The sequence below is a fragment of the Pelodiscus sinensis genome, chromosome 23 (assembly GCF_052426305.1).
Source record: "Pelodiscus sinensis isolate ZL-2025 chromosome 23, ASM5242630v1, whole genome shotgun sequence".
Taxonomy (NCBI): domain Eukaryota; kingdom Metazoa; phylum Chordata; order Testudines; family Trionychidae; genus Pelodiscus; species Pelodiscus sinensis.
The window spans coordinates 10,453,591-10,471,982 of NC_143074.1; the positions used below are offsets into that span (position 1 = coordinate 10,453,591).

The 18,392-nt window shown below is 42.8% G+C and overlaps 1 protein-coding gene across 2 annotated transcripts in view; it reads left to right on the forward strand.

Moving 5' to 3' along the window:
• Nucleotides 1-1,349: 1,349 nt before the first annotated feature.
• The window catches only part of COL27A1 (collagen type XXVII alpha 1 chain), a 296,056-nt gene continuing 279,013 nt past the window's right edge, over nt 1,350-18,392 (forward strand). The window contains exons 1-3 of one of the 2 annotated variants that reach the window (XM_014580186.4): nt 1,350-1,484; nt 2,890-3,189; nt 17,583-17,653. In XM_014580186.4, the coding sequence (XP_014435672.3) occupies nt 3,134-3,189; nt 17,583-17,653 (127 nt within the window). In that variant the 5' untranslated portion in view covers nt 1,350-1,484; nt 2,890-3,133. Of the gene's footprint in view, nt 1,485-2,612; nt 3,190-17,582; nt 17,654-18,392 lie in introns of those variants that run through there. The other variant, XM_014580190.4, reaches the window with a different exon arrangement.

The window sequence follows — 18,392 nt, forward strand, 5'->3', positions numbered from 1 at the left end:
TATAATAACTGAATATAATGAGCTTAAGTATCAGAAGGGTAGCCGTGTTAGTCTGGATCTGCAAAAGCAACAAGGAGTCCTTGTTTCCACTTTGGGTTGTTTTGAGCTATCTCTTAAAACTAAGAAATTAAATGCATTCATAGGGAATGAGCAGTCACAGCTGCCACTGACTTCTACTGCAGTTTGGGGTGCTCTTATGAATCAGGTTCCTGTGCGTCTGGGGGCCAAACCAAAATTATATAGGGTACGTCTACACAGCAGGACTAAAAATGATTTAAGCTACACAACTTGAGCTATGTCAATTGAGTAGCTTAAGTCGAAATAGCTTTTAGAGCTGTCTACACAGCAGGAAGTCAAAGATAGAGCACTCTTCCTCCGACTTCCCTTGCTCCTTGTGAAATGAGGGGTACAGGAGTCAGAGTAACCTTAATCCGAATGAAAGATTCACTATCCCCACACCTAGGGCAAGGCGGGATTAAGCAGCGCTTTGAGAGTCTTTTGAAAACTCGGAAGTATAACGCGTATCCTCCAGCTCGACGTTATTTTGAAATAATGGCTTGTAGTGCAGATGGGCAGTTTGTTATTTTGGAATAATGTCGGTTATGCTGCTGTGTAGACCGATCTGGTGAGGTGTGGCATGCTCTTGACTCCTATTCAGTCAAGGGCATCATACAGGACCTACCTCTTGCACTGTAAACCTTGTGGTGCAGGGGGTTATGTCTTCCTGTCTGCCTTGTGCTGTTTTTAACACTGTCATCCCTTAGACTAAGTAGATGTTTTGTATTTAGTATTATTTTGTGTCCAGTTCTCTCTGGCTTCCCTGCTGCATGCCTTCATCCTTCCCTTTCCAGTCCTCCTCTGTCTTTCTCCCATGTGGGTGTCCCCCCAACCACATTCCCTTTTGGGATGTCACTCTGTGCCCAGCCTTCATCAGTAGGTTCCTTTGTATGTTTTAGTGCACTGTAGACCCTGCCCCCTGGAGGCTGGCTCCTGGCTCCTTAGCTGAATGTTTGCTGAAACCGGACACCTGGTGCACTAGAGCCAAAGCAGAGTCCCCGGCTGCAGCTATTTAAAAAGGACAAGGGCAGTCTTTTTATAATTTCCATCTCTCTTCACATCTGAAAGCTTCTAAGCTCCATGTCCCTCCAAGGCTAGCACCTGGTCCCAAACCATCCTCCCTACTGATCCGACAGCAGCATCCATGAGCCACCAACAGAGAAGCAGCACTGGGAAAATCTGTCTGCAAAAATCCTGGGATAGGATTATTTGTTGAATTTGGGGGAACATAAACTTGCCAGGAAGGTTTGGACCTGTCAGGACCAATAACCCCAGCAGGTGCTGTCTGGTCTTCAGCTCAACGCCATGGTGTGATTTAAAGAAAAAAAATCAGATTCAGAATTTTTTTAAGTTGCTGGGACAAATGAATTACAAATGAATTTGGGGGCTGGAAGGAGATATTGCACAACCTTTCACCTTGCCACAAAGTAAGTGTCAAAGACAGAAAAGCAAAGGGTGGGGGGAAGAGAGATGTGAAACAGGGGAGGGCATCAGGGAAAAGGGGCATCAGGGAAAAGGGAAAAGTGAGCTGGTAAACTGAGGCTTAGAGAAAACAGCTTCTTAAAGTGTCTGATGCTGTCCTTTTGTAGCTTTAACTAGTAGGGATTCTAATTTCTATGCAAGCCACCTGTGTCCATACCCTTCCTCCTCCATCACCAGGTACTCAAGTGATTCTTTGCCTGCCCTGTTTTAAAGTTGAAATGACAGGGGGGGTTGTTGTTGTTTACTGTCACATATGCTTGACAAACTGCATGTCTGAAATACTGACCTGGGTCTGTATATAAGCATTTGGGAGACTGATTCATACTTCGCTAGCAGTATTTAGAAGCAGTATCTGATATAGCTGTACAAGGCTCTGCCTTTAAGGTCACTCGGTTGTCTGCTTTATGTATGCAGAATCACCCAAAGTTTCTTCTCTAGTCATATAGTGCTTTGGAATGATGACTTGAGAATCTTTTGTTTCTAAAGAGACTCTAGGTAGGAATGGCATCAGTTCCCATGATTTGTATTCTATGTGCTTGAATATGGGTGTAAGACAGTCTGAGAGGAGAGAGCTCCTTGCATTTCAATCACCTGTTACATCAGCTTGCTTACTCCAAAAGCAGAAAACACAGAGAGGAGAGAGAGATAGTGGCTCCTTTCTTGCCTAGGAGCTTCTGTCACACCCACAATTTAAACTGACTCTTCAAAGCACTCTGCAAAAGGAAAATCTTTAATGTACCTTTGACTTTTCCAACAGATGGTGAGAATAGTTGAGGCAACTTGTGGGTCAGTCCTGCCAGTTTCGGGTTTTCCATTCCTGGTGAAAGATGGTGAAGTGGTCGGTTTGAACACAACCTTTGTTAACTTCTCTCTACAGGCCAGAGAAGGCTTTGAATTGAGTTTCTTTATTTATTTTCTCCTGAGATAGACTGGAAGGGGTCAGTTGATTGTTTGTCTTGAGCTCTTCTGACTCATATACATTTTAAGTGCTTCACTTCAGTGATACAGAGGAGGGCAGCAGAGAGAGTCAGCAGAACCATCCTTAAATAATTTTGATTTCTCAAAATCTGCCTTTTTCCCTCTTTTCTCTTAAGTCCAGAGAAGAGTTCCTGGGGGCTGGGAAGCACATCTGCATTGCAAATAAAACATATTATAACCATCACGCAAACAAACAAGTAACAGCTCAGAGAAAAAAACACTTTTCTACCAAGGACTTTGGAAATAAGAGATCATAGACGTTATACTCATAGTAAGGAGGAGGAGAAAAAAAGAGGCAAGAAAAACAGCGACCATGGGCCATATTCTTTTCCTAGCGTGTACTTTCTGTTCCTCTCTCTCCTTTTCCCCAAGGTAACTGCAGTCTGCCGAGAGGGAGTTAAATGGGATTAAAAGCTCTGTGTAAGCAAAAGGACCCAGAAGAGAAGGAGGGAAGGAGTTGGCCGTGCGGGCCAGGGGGTGTCTTTGGCACAGCTGAGCCCCTTAGAGAGACAGAGAGCTGAGCTCCTGGGAAGGATGCACCCACAAACCAGCCTTTTCCCCTTTTTCTGATGGATCGCTGCAAAACGTGCCCGAACGAGACAATGCTCTAAACGTGATGGAGCCGGAATCAGAGCCGGTCTCCAAACTCAGAGCAACAGCAGCAGCCAGGGGGTGAGTAAAAACTCCTAACTCTCCCTGAGATGGGGGAAGGATAACGTGGGGGGCGAGGGACCCCCTCATATAATGGGGGGCCCGGGGAGGGAACCGAGAGCGAATCCTGCACGGGAAAGAGCGGCGCTCTGCTCCCGGGTGGCTTGGGACGGGGTGGGGGAGACATTCCCGCTCTGGCCAGGGGACGAGGTGAAAGCTGCCAGGCTGCAGAGGAGAACTGGGCTGGGAGAGCGGAGGCCACGCTACCCCGGAGGGGAAGCAAAGCGGCCCGGAAGGAGCGGAGCGGGGAGCAAAGAGCGAGGATGAGGGGTGACTTCCTCGTGGCCCGTTCTTTGGATCGGGGGGTAGGTGGGGAAAGGGAAGGAGATCCCGGCTTGGAAACGTGCGGGGGGCGGGGATGTGTTCGCAACAAATGCAGAAATTACTAGTCCCCCCTCCCCCGTAGACACACTAGTGGGAACAGCTTCCAGCTCCTGCTGGCAATGGGGCCCTCAGTCCCCCCCCCCCCTTGAATGTGGGGACGCTTTTACCCCCGCCCTCGGGCTTCCTTCCTCCTCTCCGCACCCCAGCTCAGCAGGGGGCTGCAGAAAATGGATCGGCGCTTTGCTTAGAGTCTGTGTGTGTGTGGGGGGGGGGGGGCGAGGGGGAAGTGCGCACGCGCCGACTAACTTTCCCAATAGGTAACAACCACCTCCCCCCCCCCCCCCGGGGGCACAGCAAAGGGTTAACCCCGGCTTGCGCTGTCGGATGTGATGATGATTTACAGATACTCCCTTGAAGGGCTGGGGTTCTCTCCCCTGGCAGTCTGGACGCTCCTGGTGTTTGCGGGAAGACTTGTATGGGGTGTCAGAGATGGGGAGAAGGGGCGGGGAGGGCTTTGCGCGTCCCTACCCGGTTGGTGCCATGCCCAGCCCACTTGGATTTACCCTCCAGGGAGCTTGTAACTTGGATGTGACTTGTGAAGAGTGGGATGCTTCCATCTAGGCTCAATGTATGTAACTGTCTGAAGAGCTAGGTGCTTTCTCCACAGTGAAGGCGAGAGCTAGCTGCCTCTTGGAGCCCTTGCATGCAGAGGCACTAAGTCTGAATTGAAATGGTCTCTTTTTGCCCAGGCTCTGTCAGTCATCCCCAGAGTCCACCTTGTGAGTGCTGGGTGCTCTCTGTAGAGAAACACCTGCCTGGGTCTGACATCCTGTGAAGGGGAGAGACTGATCCCTTGGTCAGAAGGCGGAAAAGCAGGAGGAGAGTGGGGCAGTGACCATCGATTGGAGGGACTAGAGCAAAGGGAGAAGGCTCAGAGGCATGAGAGATGTTTGGCAGGCTTTTAGGCCTGATACATTAGCAGCCATTACTGTGCCTGTAATGAGGACTGAGAGACTACAAATAACAAAGAGCATCCAAATCCCACTGAAGAAGCAGTTAGTACAGCAGGAAACTGCAATGGAGGCAGGAGAGTACAGCTTGGTAGTTTGCGGAGTATACTTCTTACACCAGTTCTTCAGATATATGATTCTCTTTGAATAATGGTCAGGGTGTCACAGATAAGCAAGGAGGAGGGAGAAAAATTGTTCTCCTTGGCCTCTGAGGATAGGACACAAAGCAATGGACTTAAATTGCAGCAAGAGAGGTTTAGGTTGGACATTAGGAAAATCTTCCGAACTGTCAGGGTGATTAAATGCTGGAATAAATTGCCTAGGGAGGTTGTGGAATCTCCATCACTGGAGATATTTAAGAGCAGGTTGGATAGACATCCATCAGGGATGATCTAGATGGTGTGTGGTCCTGCTGTGAGGGCAGGGGACTGGATTTGATGACCTCTTGAGGTCCTTTCCAGTTCTAGTATTCTGATTCTTTGGGTTGCCAGGTGTCCAGTTTTGAACCAGACAGTCCAGTATTTGAGCTTTCTGTTCGGGAAACAAATTGAGAAAATAGAAATGTCCGGTATTTTCTAAATAAGATGTAATGTAGATTGTGATGTCATGTCAAATGTGTCTGGTATTTTTGTTGAAACCATCTGGCAACCCTAGTGATTCTCTGCTGTTGATTTCTTTCCCTCCTCGGTAGAGGTCACTTGTTATCCTTTATGTTATCCCCTGACCTTTTTGTTTTGTTTTGTTTATGTTGATATTTGCTCTGAGAAGGCTTTGACTCTAAAATATGCCATTTCAGCAGCTGGGTGTATGCAATAAGGTTTCTAGTAAGCATCTCACCTGCCTGTAGCATGCCTGTATCCAAACCATGACAGAACATTTTGCATCCAATAGTTGCTCATCTTCAAAATGGTTTAGTGCAGGGATGCCCAAATGGTGGTACCTGAACCACTGGTGGTGTGTGAGCCTGACATTCCTTGCAGCGAATTCCAAACAATGTGTTAAAGAAGGTGGTGCTGATCCACTGCTGTAGTATATTCACATAGCAATGCTGTTTCTACTGGAGCCATTCTGGCACATCCACACAGTATATGGTTGTATCAGTGCATTGCATTACTCCTGATGCAGTCATCCTAGGGTAGAGAGAGCTGTTGCTGGCAGCCAGGGGTAATTTCCACAGTCGACAGTGTGGGATGGAGATATATATGGTGACTGGATATACTGTGCTATGATGAAATAAGTGTTGAATGCACTGGGAGAGCTAATAACCTCATCCCGGCCTGTACAGCCATGTGGACACAAGGAAATTTGACAGGTTTTGCAAGCTTAGGATCCTCCCATAAATGGTTTGGTTGCAGTGTCTTTTCAATGTACGCAGGCCCTCAGAGGCTGGAGAGCAGGTTTCTACACTGCTGCGGATTGATTGAATACATCAGTGCCACAGAAACTTCATGGTCTTCAGCCACTGCTACATCTATTTAATTGGATCTATGTCCCCCAAGTGCTAACTAATGACGATGTAGGTGGCCTGCCTAATGTTTCTGGAGGTTCTCTTTAGTGTGTCTGTTTTATGCCTTAGCGCTTCTGCATTGGCATCCAGGAAATATGCTTCCTTGTACTTGTTCACATCTGTTAGCTCTTCATGTCCAAACAAGACCATACACAGCATTCACCTGCAAAGCTGGCTACCACCAAGACAGATTGAAAAGCATCCATTTTTAAAGAAACCCAGAAAGATCATTTTGGGTGCCAGCTAATATGTAATAGGAAAATACTGCTCCTGTCACCTTGGGTAGGCAATTGGATGGTAGTTCATGGTACCATGGGTCAAACTGAACAATACAGAGACATCTAGCTGACACTGTGTTGTACATATGCATTGGATAGTTGGGAACGATCAGTAAAGCAAAAGACCTAGCTCTCTAGATTCTTATATGACACCAAGTAGTGGGGTATCCTAGGGTAGGAAGCATTGCCTAGTGGCCAGGGAACAGGACTATGGTTCCAAACATCTAGATTCTGTTCCAGCTCTGCCAAATCATTTCCTGCATCATCTCGAGCAAATCCCTTAATCTATCTTCTGCCTTTGTTCCTTACATGTAAAAAGTGGTTGGGAGGAAGACCTCCCTACTTCATATTGAGGCTATGTGTAATGGCTGAGAGGTGCTCAAACAATTAAGTATTAGTGGAGTAAGTATACCTAGAGTCGACCATTCCTGACAAGTTTTTCTGATCTGTTCTTAAAAAAACACTAGTGGCAGGGATTCCACAGTCTCCCTTGGTTACCTGTACCATTGTTTAATTATTCTTAAATTTAAAAACTTTTTCCTGATATCTAACCTAAATCTCCCTTTAGAGACAGTTATGTCTCTCTCTTAATCTTTTCTGGACTACATAGATCCAATTTTTCAACTTTTCTTCATACATCATGTTTTTCTAAACCTTTTATCATTTTTGTTTCTCTTCAATGGACTCTCCAATTTGTCTGCATCTTTCTTAAAGTGTGGTGCCCAGAACTAGGTGCAGTGTTACTGCAGATGCCTCACCAATGCCTCGTAGAGTAGAACAGTTGCCTCCTGTGTTTTACATACAACCCAATTACTAATGCACCCCAGAATGCCATTTGCCTTTTTCGCTTTAGCATAATCTTGTTGACTCATCTTTAGTTTGTGATCCACTATAGCCCCAAGATCTGTTCTTGAAGTTTTACTCTCTACTGAGTTATTCCCCATTTTGTGTTTGTGCCTTCCATTTTCCTTAAGTGTTGTACTTTGCATTTACTTTTATTTATTTTAATGTTATTAATTTCAGACCAATTCTCTAATCTGTCAAGGACATGGGGAATTATAATCTTCCAAAGTGCTTGCAAAGCCACCCAACCTGGCATCATCTGCAAATCTTGTAAAATTCTCTCTTCTCCATCATCTACTGGTTAACATTTAAGCCTCTTTCACAGAGAGAACTGAATTGTATCTATATCTGCCTTATCTCTTGCATTAAAACTGCTTCCAAAAATTGCAGCCTCAAAAAGAGAGATTTAGCCGATCAAGATAACCTGCTCAATAGCTTTAAAAGAGATGAATGAGGAGCTTGCTGGATCATTAATGTTGATTTTTCAATATGTTGTGGCACATGAGCTGTTCAAGAGGATGGGAGGAAAACTAGTATCATGCTAGTTTGGGTGATTATAGGCCTGTCAGCCTGATATTGATCCTGGGCCAGATAATGGGGTATCTGATATGAGACTTAAAGAATTAAGAGAAGACATTGTAATTAATGTAAATCAACATGGAAATAGAACCTGTCAACCTAATTTGATACTTTTTATGAGATTAACAGTTTGACAAAAGTAATAGGGTTGATGTAACATACATAGGTATGTTGGTGTAAGGCAGTTGACTTGGCGTGTGACATTTTGATTTAAAAAACTAGAATTGTGTGCCATTTTAATCCATTTGCTCTAAAATTAATAACTGACTAACTGATGTCTCCAAATGCAATTGTAAAAGGGAACTTGTTATCAAGTGAGTGTGTTTCCAGTGGGGTCCCAGTAGCCCTACATTATATAAGTCTTATGAATGACTGGAAGAAAACGTAAAATCATCATCTAATAAGAACTACCAGTTGATGCAGAAATTAGAGGAGAAGAAAATAAAGACCTGGGCACTGATTCAGAGCAATCTGAATCACTTGGTAAACGAGGCGCAAACAAACCATATATAGATTTAATACAGCAGAATGTGTTCATGCAGGAACAAAGAACAGCAACCATATTTACAGCATGGTGGACTCTATCCTGAGAGCAGTGACTGTGAAAAAGATTTCGGGGCTATGGTGGATAATCACATGATGATGCATAAAAGGTAGAATCTCAAGTAGGAGATATTATTTTATATATGCATTTGGCATTGGTGCAACTGCAGTTGGAATCCAGTGACCAGTTCTGGTGCCCACAATTCAAGAAACATTGAAAAATTTGAGAGGATTCAGAGAAGAGTCTCATGAATGGCTGAAGGATTATAAAATGTGCCTGATAGTAGTAGACTGAAGGTGCTTAATATATTGAGCATAATAAAGAGAAGGTGAAAGGGTGACTTGATTTCAGTCTCTATATATCTAAAATCAACATGCCAGCTGTCTACACTTCCGCTTGAATTTGCGCAAGAGCACTGACATTCTAATGTAAGAATTCAGTGCTTCTTGCGCAAATACTTTGATGCTCTCACTCAGGGATAAGCCCTCTTGTGAAGAATACTTGCGCAATAGGGCCAGTAGACAGGCACCTTAATTTTTTGCGCAAGACCATCGGAGCTTTCTTGTGCAAAAGCGCATCTATATTGGGCACGGGTGCTTTTGCGCAAAAGCACTTTTTGCGCAAAAGCATCCATGCCAATCTAGATGCTCTTTTGCGGAAATACTTTTAACGGAAAAACTTTTCCATTAAAAGTATTTCCGCAAAATCATGCCAGTCTAGACACAGCCTACTTGTTTCAGGAGTCTGATTTGTCTTGCATGCCCCCAGATTTCACCTTCCTTAAAAATTACTTGCGTACAAAATCAGACATAAAAGTATAAAAGTGTCACAACACATCATTACTGAACAATTGCTTAGCTTCTCATTTTCCCCCATATAACTATAAAATAAATCAATTGCAATATAAATAATGGACTTACATTTCAGTATATAGAGCAATATAAACAAGTCGTATGAAATTTTAGTTTGTAATAACCTTATTAGTTCTTTTTTGTGTTGCCTGTTGTAAAACTAGGCAAATATATAGATCGATTGATGTTTTCCCAGAAGAGGTGTACATGCCCTTAATTGAGAATGACTGTTCTAAAAGATCTGCTCTAGGAATTGTTCTGGGGAAGTTCTAGGGCCTGTGTTATGCAGAAGGTCAGACTAGATGTTCACAATTGTCTCTTTCTGGTCTTGGAATCTATGAACTACTCATGCTCTTACTAAAGAAAACCAGTTTTGTTTATTCCTCTTTGATTCATAGAATGCATCTGTCACTCAAAAAATCAGAGAAGCAGGTGTTTGTCTTATTTTCAGGGATGTGCAAGCCTCAGCTACTTGTCAGAAAGGATGGCTTGGTGGTTTAACATATTGGCTACGTCTACACTGGCACCCTTTTCTGGAAATGCTTAAGACAGAACAGTTTTCCGTTATAAGTATTTCCGGAAAAAGCATGTCTACATTGGCAGGATGCTTTTCCAGAAAAGCACTTTTTCCGGAAAAGCGTCCGTGGCCAACGTAGACGCGCTTTTCCGGAAAAAAGCCCCGATCGTCATTTTCGCGATCGGGGCTTTTTTGCGGAAAAGACTACTGTGCTGTCTACACTAGCCCTTTTCCGGAACAGTTTTTCCAGAAAAGGACTTTTGCCCGAATGGGAGCAGCATAGTTTTTCTGGAAAAACAATTTTACAGTAGATCATCATTGCTTTTCCGGAAAAGCAAGCGGCCAGTGCAGACAGCTGGAAAGTTATTCCAGAAAAGCGGCTGCTTTTCCAGAATAAGTGGCCCAGTGTAGACACAGCCATTAAGTTTGAAATACAGTATATGGGAAAAAGTGGTTTAAATCCCATCAGAGTCAACTCAACCCTTCTGCTATGGTCTTCTGGATATGACCTGTGAAAATGAGAGCCCTGCACATGTAGAGCCCTGCTCATTTGTGGATCAGATAAATATTTTATATTCACACAAGGCTCTATCTACACGGATAGTAGTGATCCTATACTGTAAGGCTGTGTCTACACTGGCATGAATTTCTGGAAATGCTTAAAACGGAATACTATTCCATTTTCAGTTTTTCCGGAAAAGGAGCGTCTACATTGGCAGGCTGCTTTTCCGGAAAAGCCCTTTTTCCGGAAAAGCGTCTGTGGCCAATGTAGACGTGCTTTTCCGGAAAAGAGCCCCGATCGCCATTTTCGCGATCGGGGCTTTTTTCCGGAAAAGACTACTGGGCTGTCTACACTGGCCCTTTTCCGGAACAGTGTTCCGGAATAAGGATTTATGCCCGAGCGGGAGCAGACTAGTTTTTCCGGAATAGTGGCTGATTTTGTACAGTAGAGCATCGTTGCTTTTCCGGAAATTCAAGGGCCAGTGTAGACAGCTCGCAGCTTATTCCGGAAAAGCGGCTGATTTTGCGGAATAAGTGGCCCAGTGTAGACACAGCCTAAGGTTTTGTCTACACTACATGCTTTGCTGAAAGAGGCAATGCAAGTGAAGCGTGGATTAGCATTTTCTTGCGCTTCATTTGCATACTCTCTTTCGTTCCGTTTTTGCGCAAGGGGCTTTTGTGCAAAAACAAACAGTGTGGATGTTTCCTTTTTGCACAAAACCCCCTTTTTGCACGAGACGGGGGCATAAGGATCTTGCCCAAAAAGGGGTTTTTGAGCAAAAAGGAAACGTCCACACTGTTTGTTTTTGTGCAAAAGCCCCTTGTGCAAAAACTGAATGAAAGAGAGTATGCAAATAAAGCACGAGAAAATGCTAATCTGCACTTCATTTGCATTGCCTCTTTCAGCAAAGCATGTAGTGTAGCCATAGCCTAAGAGCGGGAGTCTTGGCTGAAATTTCTTTTCTATTGTCTGCTGTGTATCTACCACCTTCCACCCTAGTGAAAGATCCTTTGTAAATGTGAGGTATTTAAACTTGGCTTTAAATTAGAGTTGTCTAAAGAACCAGTGCAATACCCTCTTTCTGCATGGCTTATGTCAGACTTTTATGAAAGCAAAGCCTCTTCGTAATACAGCGTGCTACTGAATTGCTGTTGCCAATGTCAAGGTCCCACCCCATGTGAATATGACTCCTCTCTTTCTTCGCCCTCTGTTGACTCACTCTGATGTTGCTAGGAGCCACCTCCTCAAGGAAGCAGCAGCGTTTTGGTCCATGCTAGTTAGACAGATGTTGCCAAAGACTCTGTGCGAATGCTCCATCGACACAGTGCTAATTGTATTTTCATCCTGAATTAAGATTAGAGTTGGCAAAAGTCAAGATAGAGAAACCCTGGGAAACTGGATGACAGTGTTCTGTGCGTGAGCGTGTGTGTGCATTCTAAACTGTGTGGTAGGGCTGGGACAATCATGGGAAAACAATGTCTCATAATCATCCCAGCACTGAAATTGAGTCTGGCTACATTTCCCTCACTCACACACTATTCTTACCCAGAAATGTAGTAAAGATAGTGTTCCAAACCATTTTGCTTGTTATTCCCTGTAGTCTGCTGCTAAAAATCACATACAGATTAGCTGATATCTTAGAGCAAGTAGTTCCTCCCCTCCCCCCCACTTTCTTTCAGGCTACACTTGCAATTAGTTTTCAGTTCTCATCTTAAAATCTGGTGTGATGAGTACTTAGCATTCCAGAAGCCAATTACACAGGGAAGGGTTAGAACTTAACCTCATTTACAAGTTTGATTCTTATTAGAGAAGAATGAATAATATCAGCTGGCTCCCACACTACCTAATGATTTAACCAACCAACCAATCAAAGGGTACATATAGAGGTGCAAATTGTTCTTATCAGTCTCTTGTAACTTGGACAATCCAATTTACTATTTTTCTCTTTTTTTTCTTCCCCTTGCCTTCTCTTATTTATTCTTGGATCTGGACTTCTGATGCTTTAGTCATCTGAAGAAGTGGGTTGTACCTACAAAAGCTCATAATAACATCTACAGCCTCTTCCCGACTTACGAACCGGTTATGGATCAAGCAATTGGTCTTAACTTGGTTCATTCATAAGTCAGATCCCATAGAGTTACACGTGACCGCGCTGTTCATAAGCGCGGATTGTGTTCATAACTCTGGGTCCGCCATTTACGACAGCTTCGGTCGTAACTGCAAACGGTCGTAAGTCAACCGTTCGCAACTCGGGGACTGGCTGTACATGTTTTGTTAGTCTTTAAGGTGCTGCTAGATTATTCGTTGTTTTTAAAGTTTTTCCAGTTACAGACTAACTCAGTTACCCCTCAGAAGCTTTTGCACATTGCGGAAGTATCCATTCTTAACTGTTCTTTGCTTAAACTCTACTAAAGGCTGTTACCAGAGATGTCTTTCCTTCTTCACTCACTTGCAACTGATTGACTGCTTCCAAGTCGACTCCATGGATTCCAGTCTTTCCAGGTTATCATGAAAACATGGCACAAAATCTGCTGTCCTGTCCCTTATTGTGATAATGGATGATGACAGAGGTCTAATATTAATGTCATTTGACTTCTCTCTCAAAAAGGTACTTGCCTTGGGCAAGCTGAATTTGCTCTAGCACCTGGATGCTATAATGATAGCCATTGTGTAAATAACTAAGGGGTCAGTGCTGCAGGACAGGATTCTGTCACATAACAATTTGAGGTGTCATTCATAAAACCACATGCCTATGTTGCTTTAGGATCCCGTATTCTCGCTTACATGTTTCTCATTATTTGAGGGCGGAGAAGAGAAACGTTGTTTCATTGACAGAGTCACGACAAAGAGTGAAGAAGGGTCTTTTGATTAGCCACAGGTCAGAGTTCAATGTTCTGAGTGTCATCGCATCACTGTCACCTCTGGACATTGAGCGATTGCTGCAGTTGTGAATGATCAAATCTGACAGGGTAGCTGGAGCGTGAGTCCAAGTCAGTCAGAATTAGCTGCGGCAGTGTTGAGAAAGTATGTATGAAACCTGGACATGGGCTAGGTCCCGGTTGTGCAGACACAAAATAAAAAGACAGTCGCTTATCCAAAGAGGATATTGGGGAAACAGTTTCCTGTTCACTTTTTAATTTTGTTTTTCAGAGCAGTTTGAACTCTGTACTTGTAGGCTGAGATTTTTTTAGTTCCTTTTGGTAACTGAGCGACGAGGAGTCCTGTGGCACCTATTTTGGTAACTGAGTATCCAAATAGCATAAGAGTCTTTGAAATTCCCACTCTGTTGCTGTGTTTAGGATTTAGGCCCTTGGCAGGACTTATATGCGTTCACCACTCAGAAACACCATCAGACTTCATAGTAGGAAACGTTCATTTAGTCTTTTGGAAGAGGAGCAGCCAAATCTTTTTTTTTTTTACCTTTAGTGCAGAGGAAGGCACTCGAGAGTGATTAATCCAAGATTATACTTCTTAGCAAGGGCTTTGTCATCACCACATCAGTACATTCTTGTATGATACAAAATACAGTGGATGCAAGATAAGAACGGATAGCTATCAAACATTCTCAGTATGTTTGTATTTTTGCCTTTGAGGCAAAGTGCATTCTACATGGCTCACATGGGGATTATCATCAAGGGAGATTCTGTACAGACCACCAAGAAGGAAGACTCTTATCTCTCTTGACCCCATAGGCCTATCAACTTATTGCTTTCAGAAGTTTGATCTTTAACATTCACTAGAAGAGCGATACCTGACTGGGAAAGCTAAAGATCATGGATTTGATCCTACAGCCCATTGTGCAAATCAGTAGCCTCACTGAATTCAGCAGGGCTAATGCTGAGTGGAGGTCACAGAATGCAGAGACCAGAAGGGAATGTTCTGTGCCTCAAAGGCAGGGCTTATGTAGTGGATTGGCCTTATAGGGTATGTCTACACAGCAGAGTTATTTTGGAATAATGCCCGTTATTCTGAAATAATGCTGTGTGCTATCTACACAAGAAGCCCGTTATTTTGAAATAAATTTGAAATAACGGGCTTCTTATTCCAACTTCCTGTAAATCTCGTTGTATGAGGATTAAGGAAGTCAGCAGAATAGTGATTTATTTAGAAATAAGTGCTCTGTAGACAGTGCCAAATTTCAAAATAAGCTATTTTGAAATAAGCTATACAGTTTGTGTAGCTCAAATTGCTTTGCTCATTTTGAGGTACACGCAACTGTGTAGATGTACCCATGGTGGGGTTTTCACCTGGTGTCTCAAGGTTTGCAGGAACTCATTGAGCTTGCTGGGGTTACTTGTTCCTGCTGCAATGCATGCATGCATACACACGTATACCCAGAGGGACATACTATTGTGGGTGACTTTGAAATTCATTAGTGATGGGATGGAGCAGAGAAGCAGGAATGGGTAGATATGGTAGCTCTATATAAGGAGAAAACTCTCCCTTTCTTACTGCTACTCCAACCTCTTATGCAACCCTGTCACTGTGGAGTTGTAACGGAAAAAGAGCTCACGTTAGAAAAAAACCTGTAATAATTAACAGCCCCGTCACACACAGGTCTGCCATTTGGAAGCAGCATTCACTTTTTCCATTAAGCTGGTATATTTTGCCAAAGTGTTTTTCTTCAGTGTTCTGGCACTTGTCCTCATTCCAGTCTTGTACAACATTGGCTGTCTGAGGAAGGCAGCAGTGTGTCCAGTGCCAGCTGGAACCTGCGCTGTGAACCCTTCTCTTTACTGCCCAGTCGGTGTCTGTGCAAGTGAATCATGTGCTAGATCTTCCCTGAAGCTAGTTCACTTCGCTGTGTTGTGCTTCCTGTGTGGGTCAACAGGAAATCTATAAGCAAACTGTGGGGATTTTCCTTTCTTTGCCTTTTTTTTTAAAAATGGGCTTTAACTTGGTATATTGTGAGGGATGACTAAACTGATAACTGATTCACAGGGCTGTTTAGTACTATAAAAACATCCATGTATGTAACTACATAATCCTTGTCCTCATTAGGAAAAAGGGGCTCTTCCTTCATATGAACTAGCACATGGTATCAAAGAAAAGGTAAAATCTGACTGAACCTGGAGGCATTTTGCAGTCTTAACAGTACTTAGCGGGTTGTAATAAACCCCTGGGCTTTCTTCAACTCAGCCTGCTAGTGTGTGAACACTGGGGTTGCCAGATGGTTTCAACAAAAATACTTGACATTACATCACAATCTACATTACATCTTAGTTAGAAAATACTGGACATTTATATTTTCTCATTTATATTTTCTCAATTTGTTTCCCAAACAGAAAGCTCAAATACTGGACTGTCTGGTTCAAAACCGGACACCTGGCAACCCTAGTGAAAACTACAAGCTGCCTTGCCTTCCCTAGGATTTTACCTCATTTTAGTTACCATGAGTTAGCTAACACAAGTTAAGAACATACTTTTTCTTTCTATTGAGTAAACTCCCTCAGAATAAAGCCCCCTTTCGCCTCTGCTGTTGCATACTGCAGTAGCTGTGACTCATCAGACACATTTAAGTTCTGTATGTTATTTGAATTATTTATGTTGATTTGATGGGTCACAGAAATGAGGGCTCCGGGTATGAGCTGGATTCTGGTGTTTTATATCACATCTCTGACATAGGAGTCAGGAAATAGGTAGGAATTCTGCTGGAGCAGGAAAGGGTTCCCTGAATGTATGTGGGTAGTGTAATACTGGAGCAAGAAGGTGTGGAAGGATGCATTGCACTTCAGCTATTCTGAGCTTCTGGGCAGTGCCCTTGGGTACCTTTGTAGTGTGGGCACAATTTAGAACAGACTTGGGTCCTCCTGCACCTGAATCAGGAGCAAGGAAAATGCAAAATAATAATTTGGTCCATCTAATTAATTTCCCTGCTGATGTGGAATGGTTCCTAGTCAAGTTTCAAAATATAGCAAGCAGTGGGATTCATGCATGGATTTCTCTGTGAAAGTTAGTAGGCCAAACCCTCAGCTGGTATAAATCAGTGTAGCTTCATTGAAGTCAATGGAGCTGCAGAGTTCTGCAACAGCTGAGGAGGAGACCCACCCGAATTAAATACCCCTACAAAATTTTTCATGTGCAAGAGCTGGGAAAAAGTACACTAAAATGCTGAAATAAATATATAATTATTTTAATTTGTCAGCTATGAATGGGGTCTTTCATGTCTTTGTCCCACTCCCACCACAGATATAATATTGGTCTGTCTGAAGTGAAGTAGTATTAGGAACTTATGAATGATCCATGTAGTTTCTTTCTCTGGTGGAGGATTTTATGTAGTTTACATTTTTTGTCTCTGTTCCTCCAGCTAATGGCCTTGAAACTTCCAGCTAACTATTAAATCTCCTTTAGAAGATGAGAGAATTTAATTTGATAACTTTCCACATATAGTCTGAGTGAATTTAACTAAGGATTTTCTCATATTTTTGCATTATTTTGATTAAGCGATTTGTGGGTTTAGGGGTGGTTTCTGCTACCTTTCTAGTATAGTTTTCCCTCCCTGCTATCACTGGCAACCAGAAGCTTATAGTTTAGCTAACAGAAAGTTTTGCCAAATGCAGTTTCATAGGTGTGAAATAGTCTTCCATAGAGGTGTAGCCACAGAGCTTGCAATGCTGCATTTCGGGGAGGTTCTTAACCCATACCACAGGCAAATAGGATTTCTCTACACGTTGAACTAATGTGACGTGTATTAACAGTAGTGCTCCAGCTTTGGTGGGTGCTAAAGTGTTTACAGACTATTTTTTCTCTTTGTATCCTTTTTTTAGAAGAAAATAAATTAAACCACACAGGGCGTGTCCAAAAATGTATTCTAAATAAATGCAAATGCAGCAGGATTCTAACATTGTTCACTCAGGTGCAAAGATAACTTACATGACACTTGGGTGTCCTCTTGACCCCTCATACGTACTCTTTGGTCAAGACCATCTTTCTCCTTGTTTAGAGTTGGTCTGCCCGCCTTTACATCCTGGGGTTCTACACTGGACATTGCTATGACTACTGTACAACTTTGGTTTTTCTGCAAGACTGACACTCTTGACATCACTGTAGAGCAGTGCTCTGGTCCCAATTCAAGGCCTGATCAAAAGCTTGGTGCAGTCAATGGGAAAAATTCTCATGGACTTTGAAAGATGTTAACTGGGCCCTCAAGCAAGATTCTGGTTATGGAGACCTAATTAAAAACAAGCAGCCAACTCCTGTGTTGCAACGATCTAATCCTCCAGCTATTGTTGCTAATGGCGATAGTCCCCACTGATTTCAATAAATGCACAATTAAGCCGTTGTTCAGAATAAAGCTTACTTTTCTGGCTTAATAGCCAGACTTGAGCAATATTTTACATTGTAAATATTTGAAAACTGTAAAATAAAATCTGATTTTGTTTCCTTCTCTGATTTTTAGGGGATCCCTCTTTCTCTGGACTGTCCTATATTTTATCTGTTTTCTTGGATTCACGCAGGGAAGTCCTGAAGGTAAATTACACATGTTTGTTTACTTTCTGCCCTACGAAGAAAAATGTGTAAATGAATTTAGCCAATTTAAATAGCTTTATTTAATCAGGAGCCTAATGCACTGACTTAATGTACTGTTCTGCTATTTTGGTGCTGATGGTTCAAGTGCTGACCTGAGTATACTACCATGGTGTGGAGACCAGCTGTTAAGGCCAGATTTTTAAAAATATTGGGATAACTAAAGATGCACCTCATGGAATTTTCAAATCTATCTGTATATCTCCAGCTTTTGGCACCTAAATGCTTTTTAAAATCTGGCCCGTAGAACCTTTTAGTCAGTGAAGGTGGTCATTAATGAGCTAAGTGTCCCGGGGAGCTGGCAAGTATTATAATCCCCATTTTACAGAAGCAAAATCTGAGGCACAAGAGAATATGGCCAGCTTCAAAAAAGGTTGTGAATCCACCTACTGCTCAGGTATGGGAAAACACATGTTGCTGTTTTCCTTGAATTACATCACTTGGCACAATGCAGTGCTTATGATGCAATTTAACTCAGACGTTATCCAGACATTATTGTTGTAGAGGAGAATCCTAGTACATCCAAGCATGGCCTCTCCCTCTCCAAGATACATGCCAAATGTACCCTGATCTCTCACAGTATGAGTTAGCTCATGCAGAGCAAGGGAACATCACATGGTTTTCATTCTGGATATTAAAATGAGTTTATTTGTGTAAATGTGTAACTGCTAAAATTTTCAGT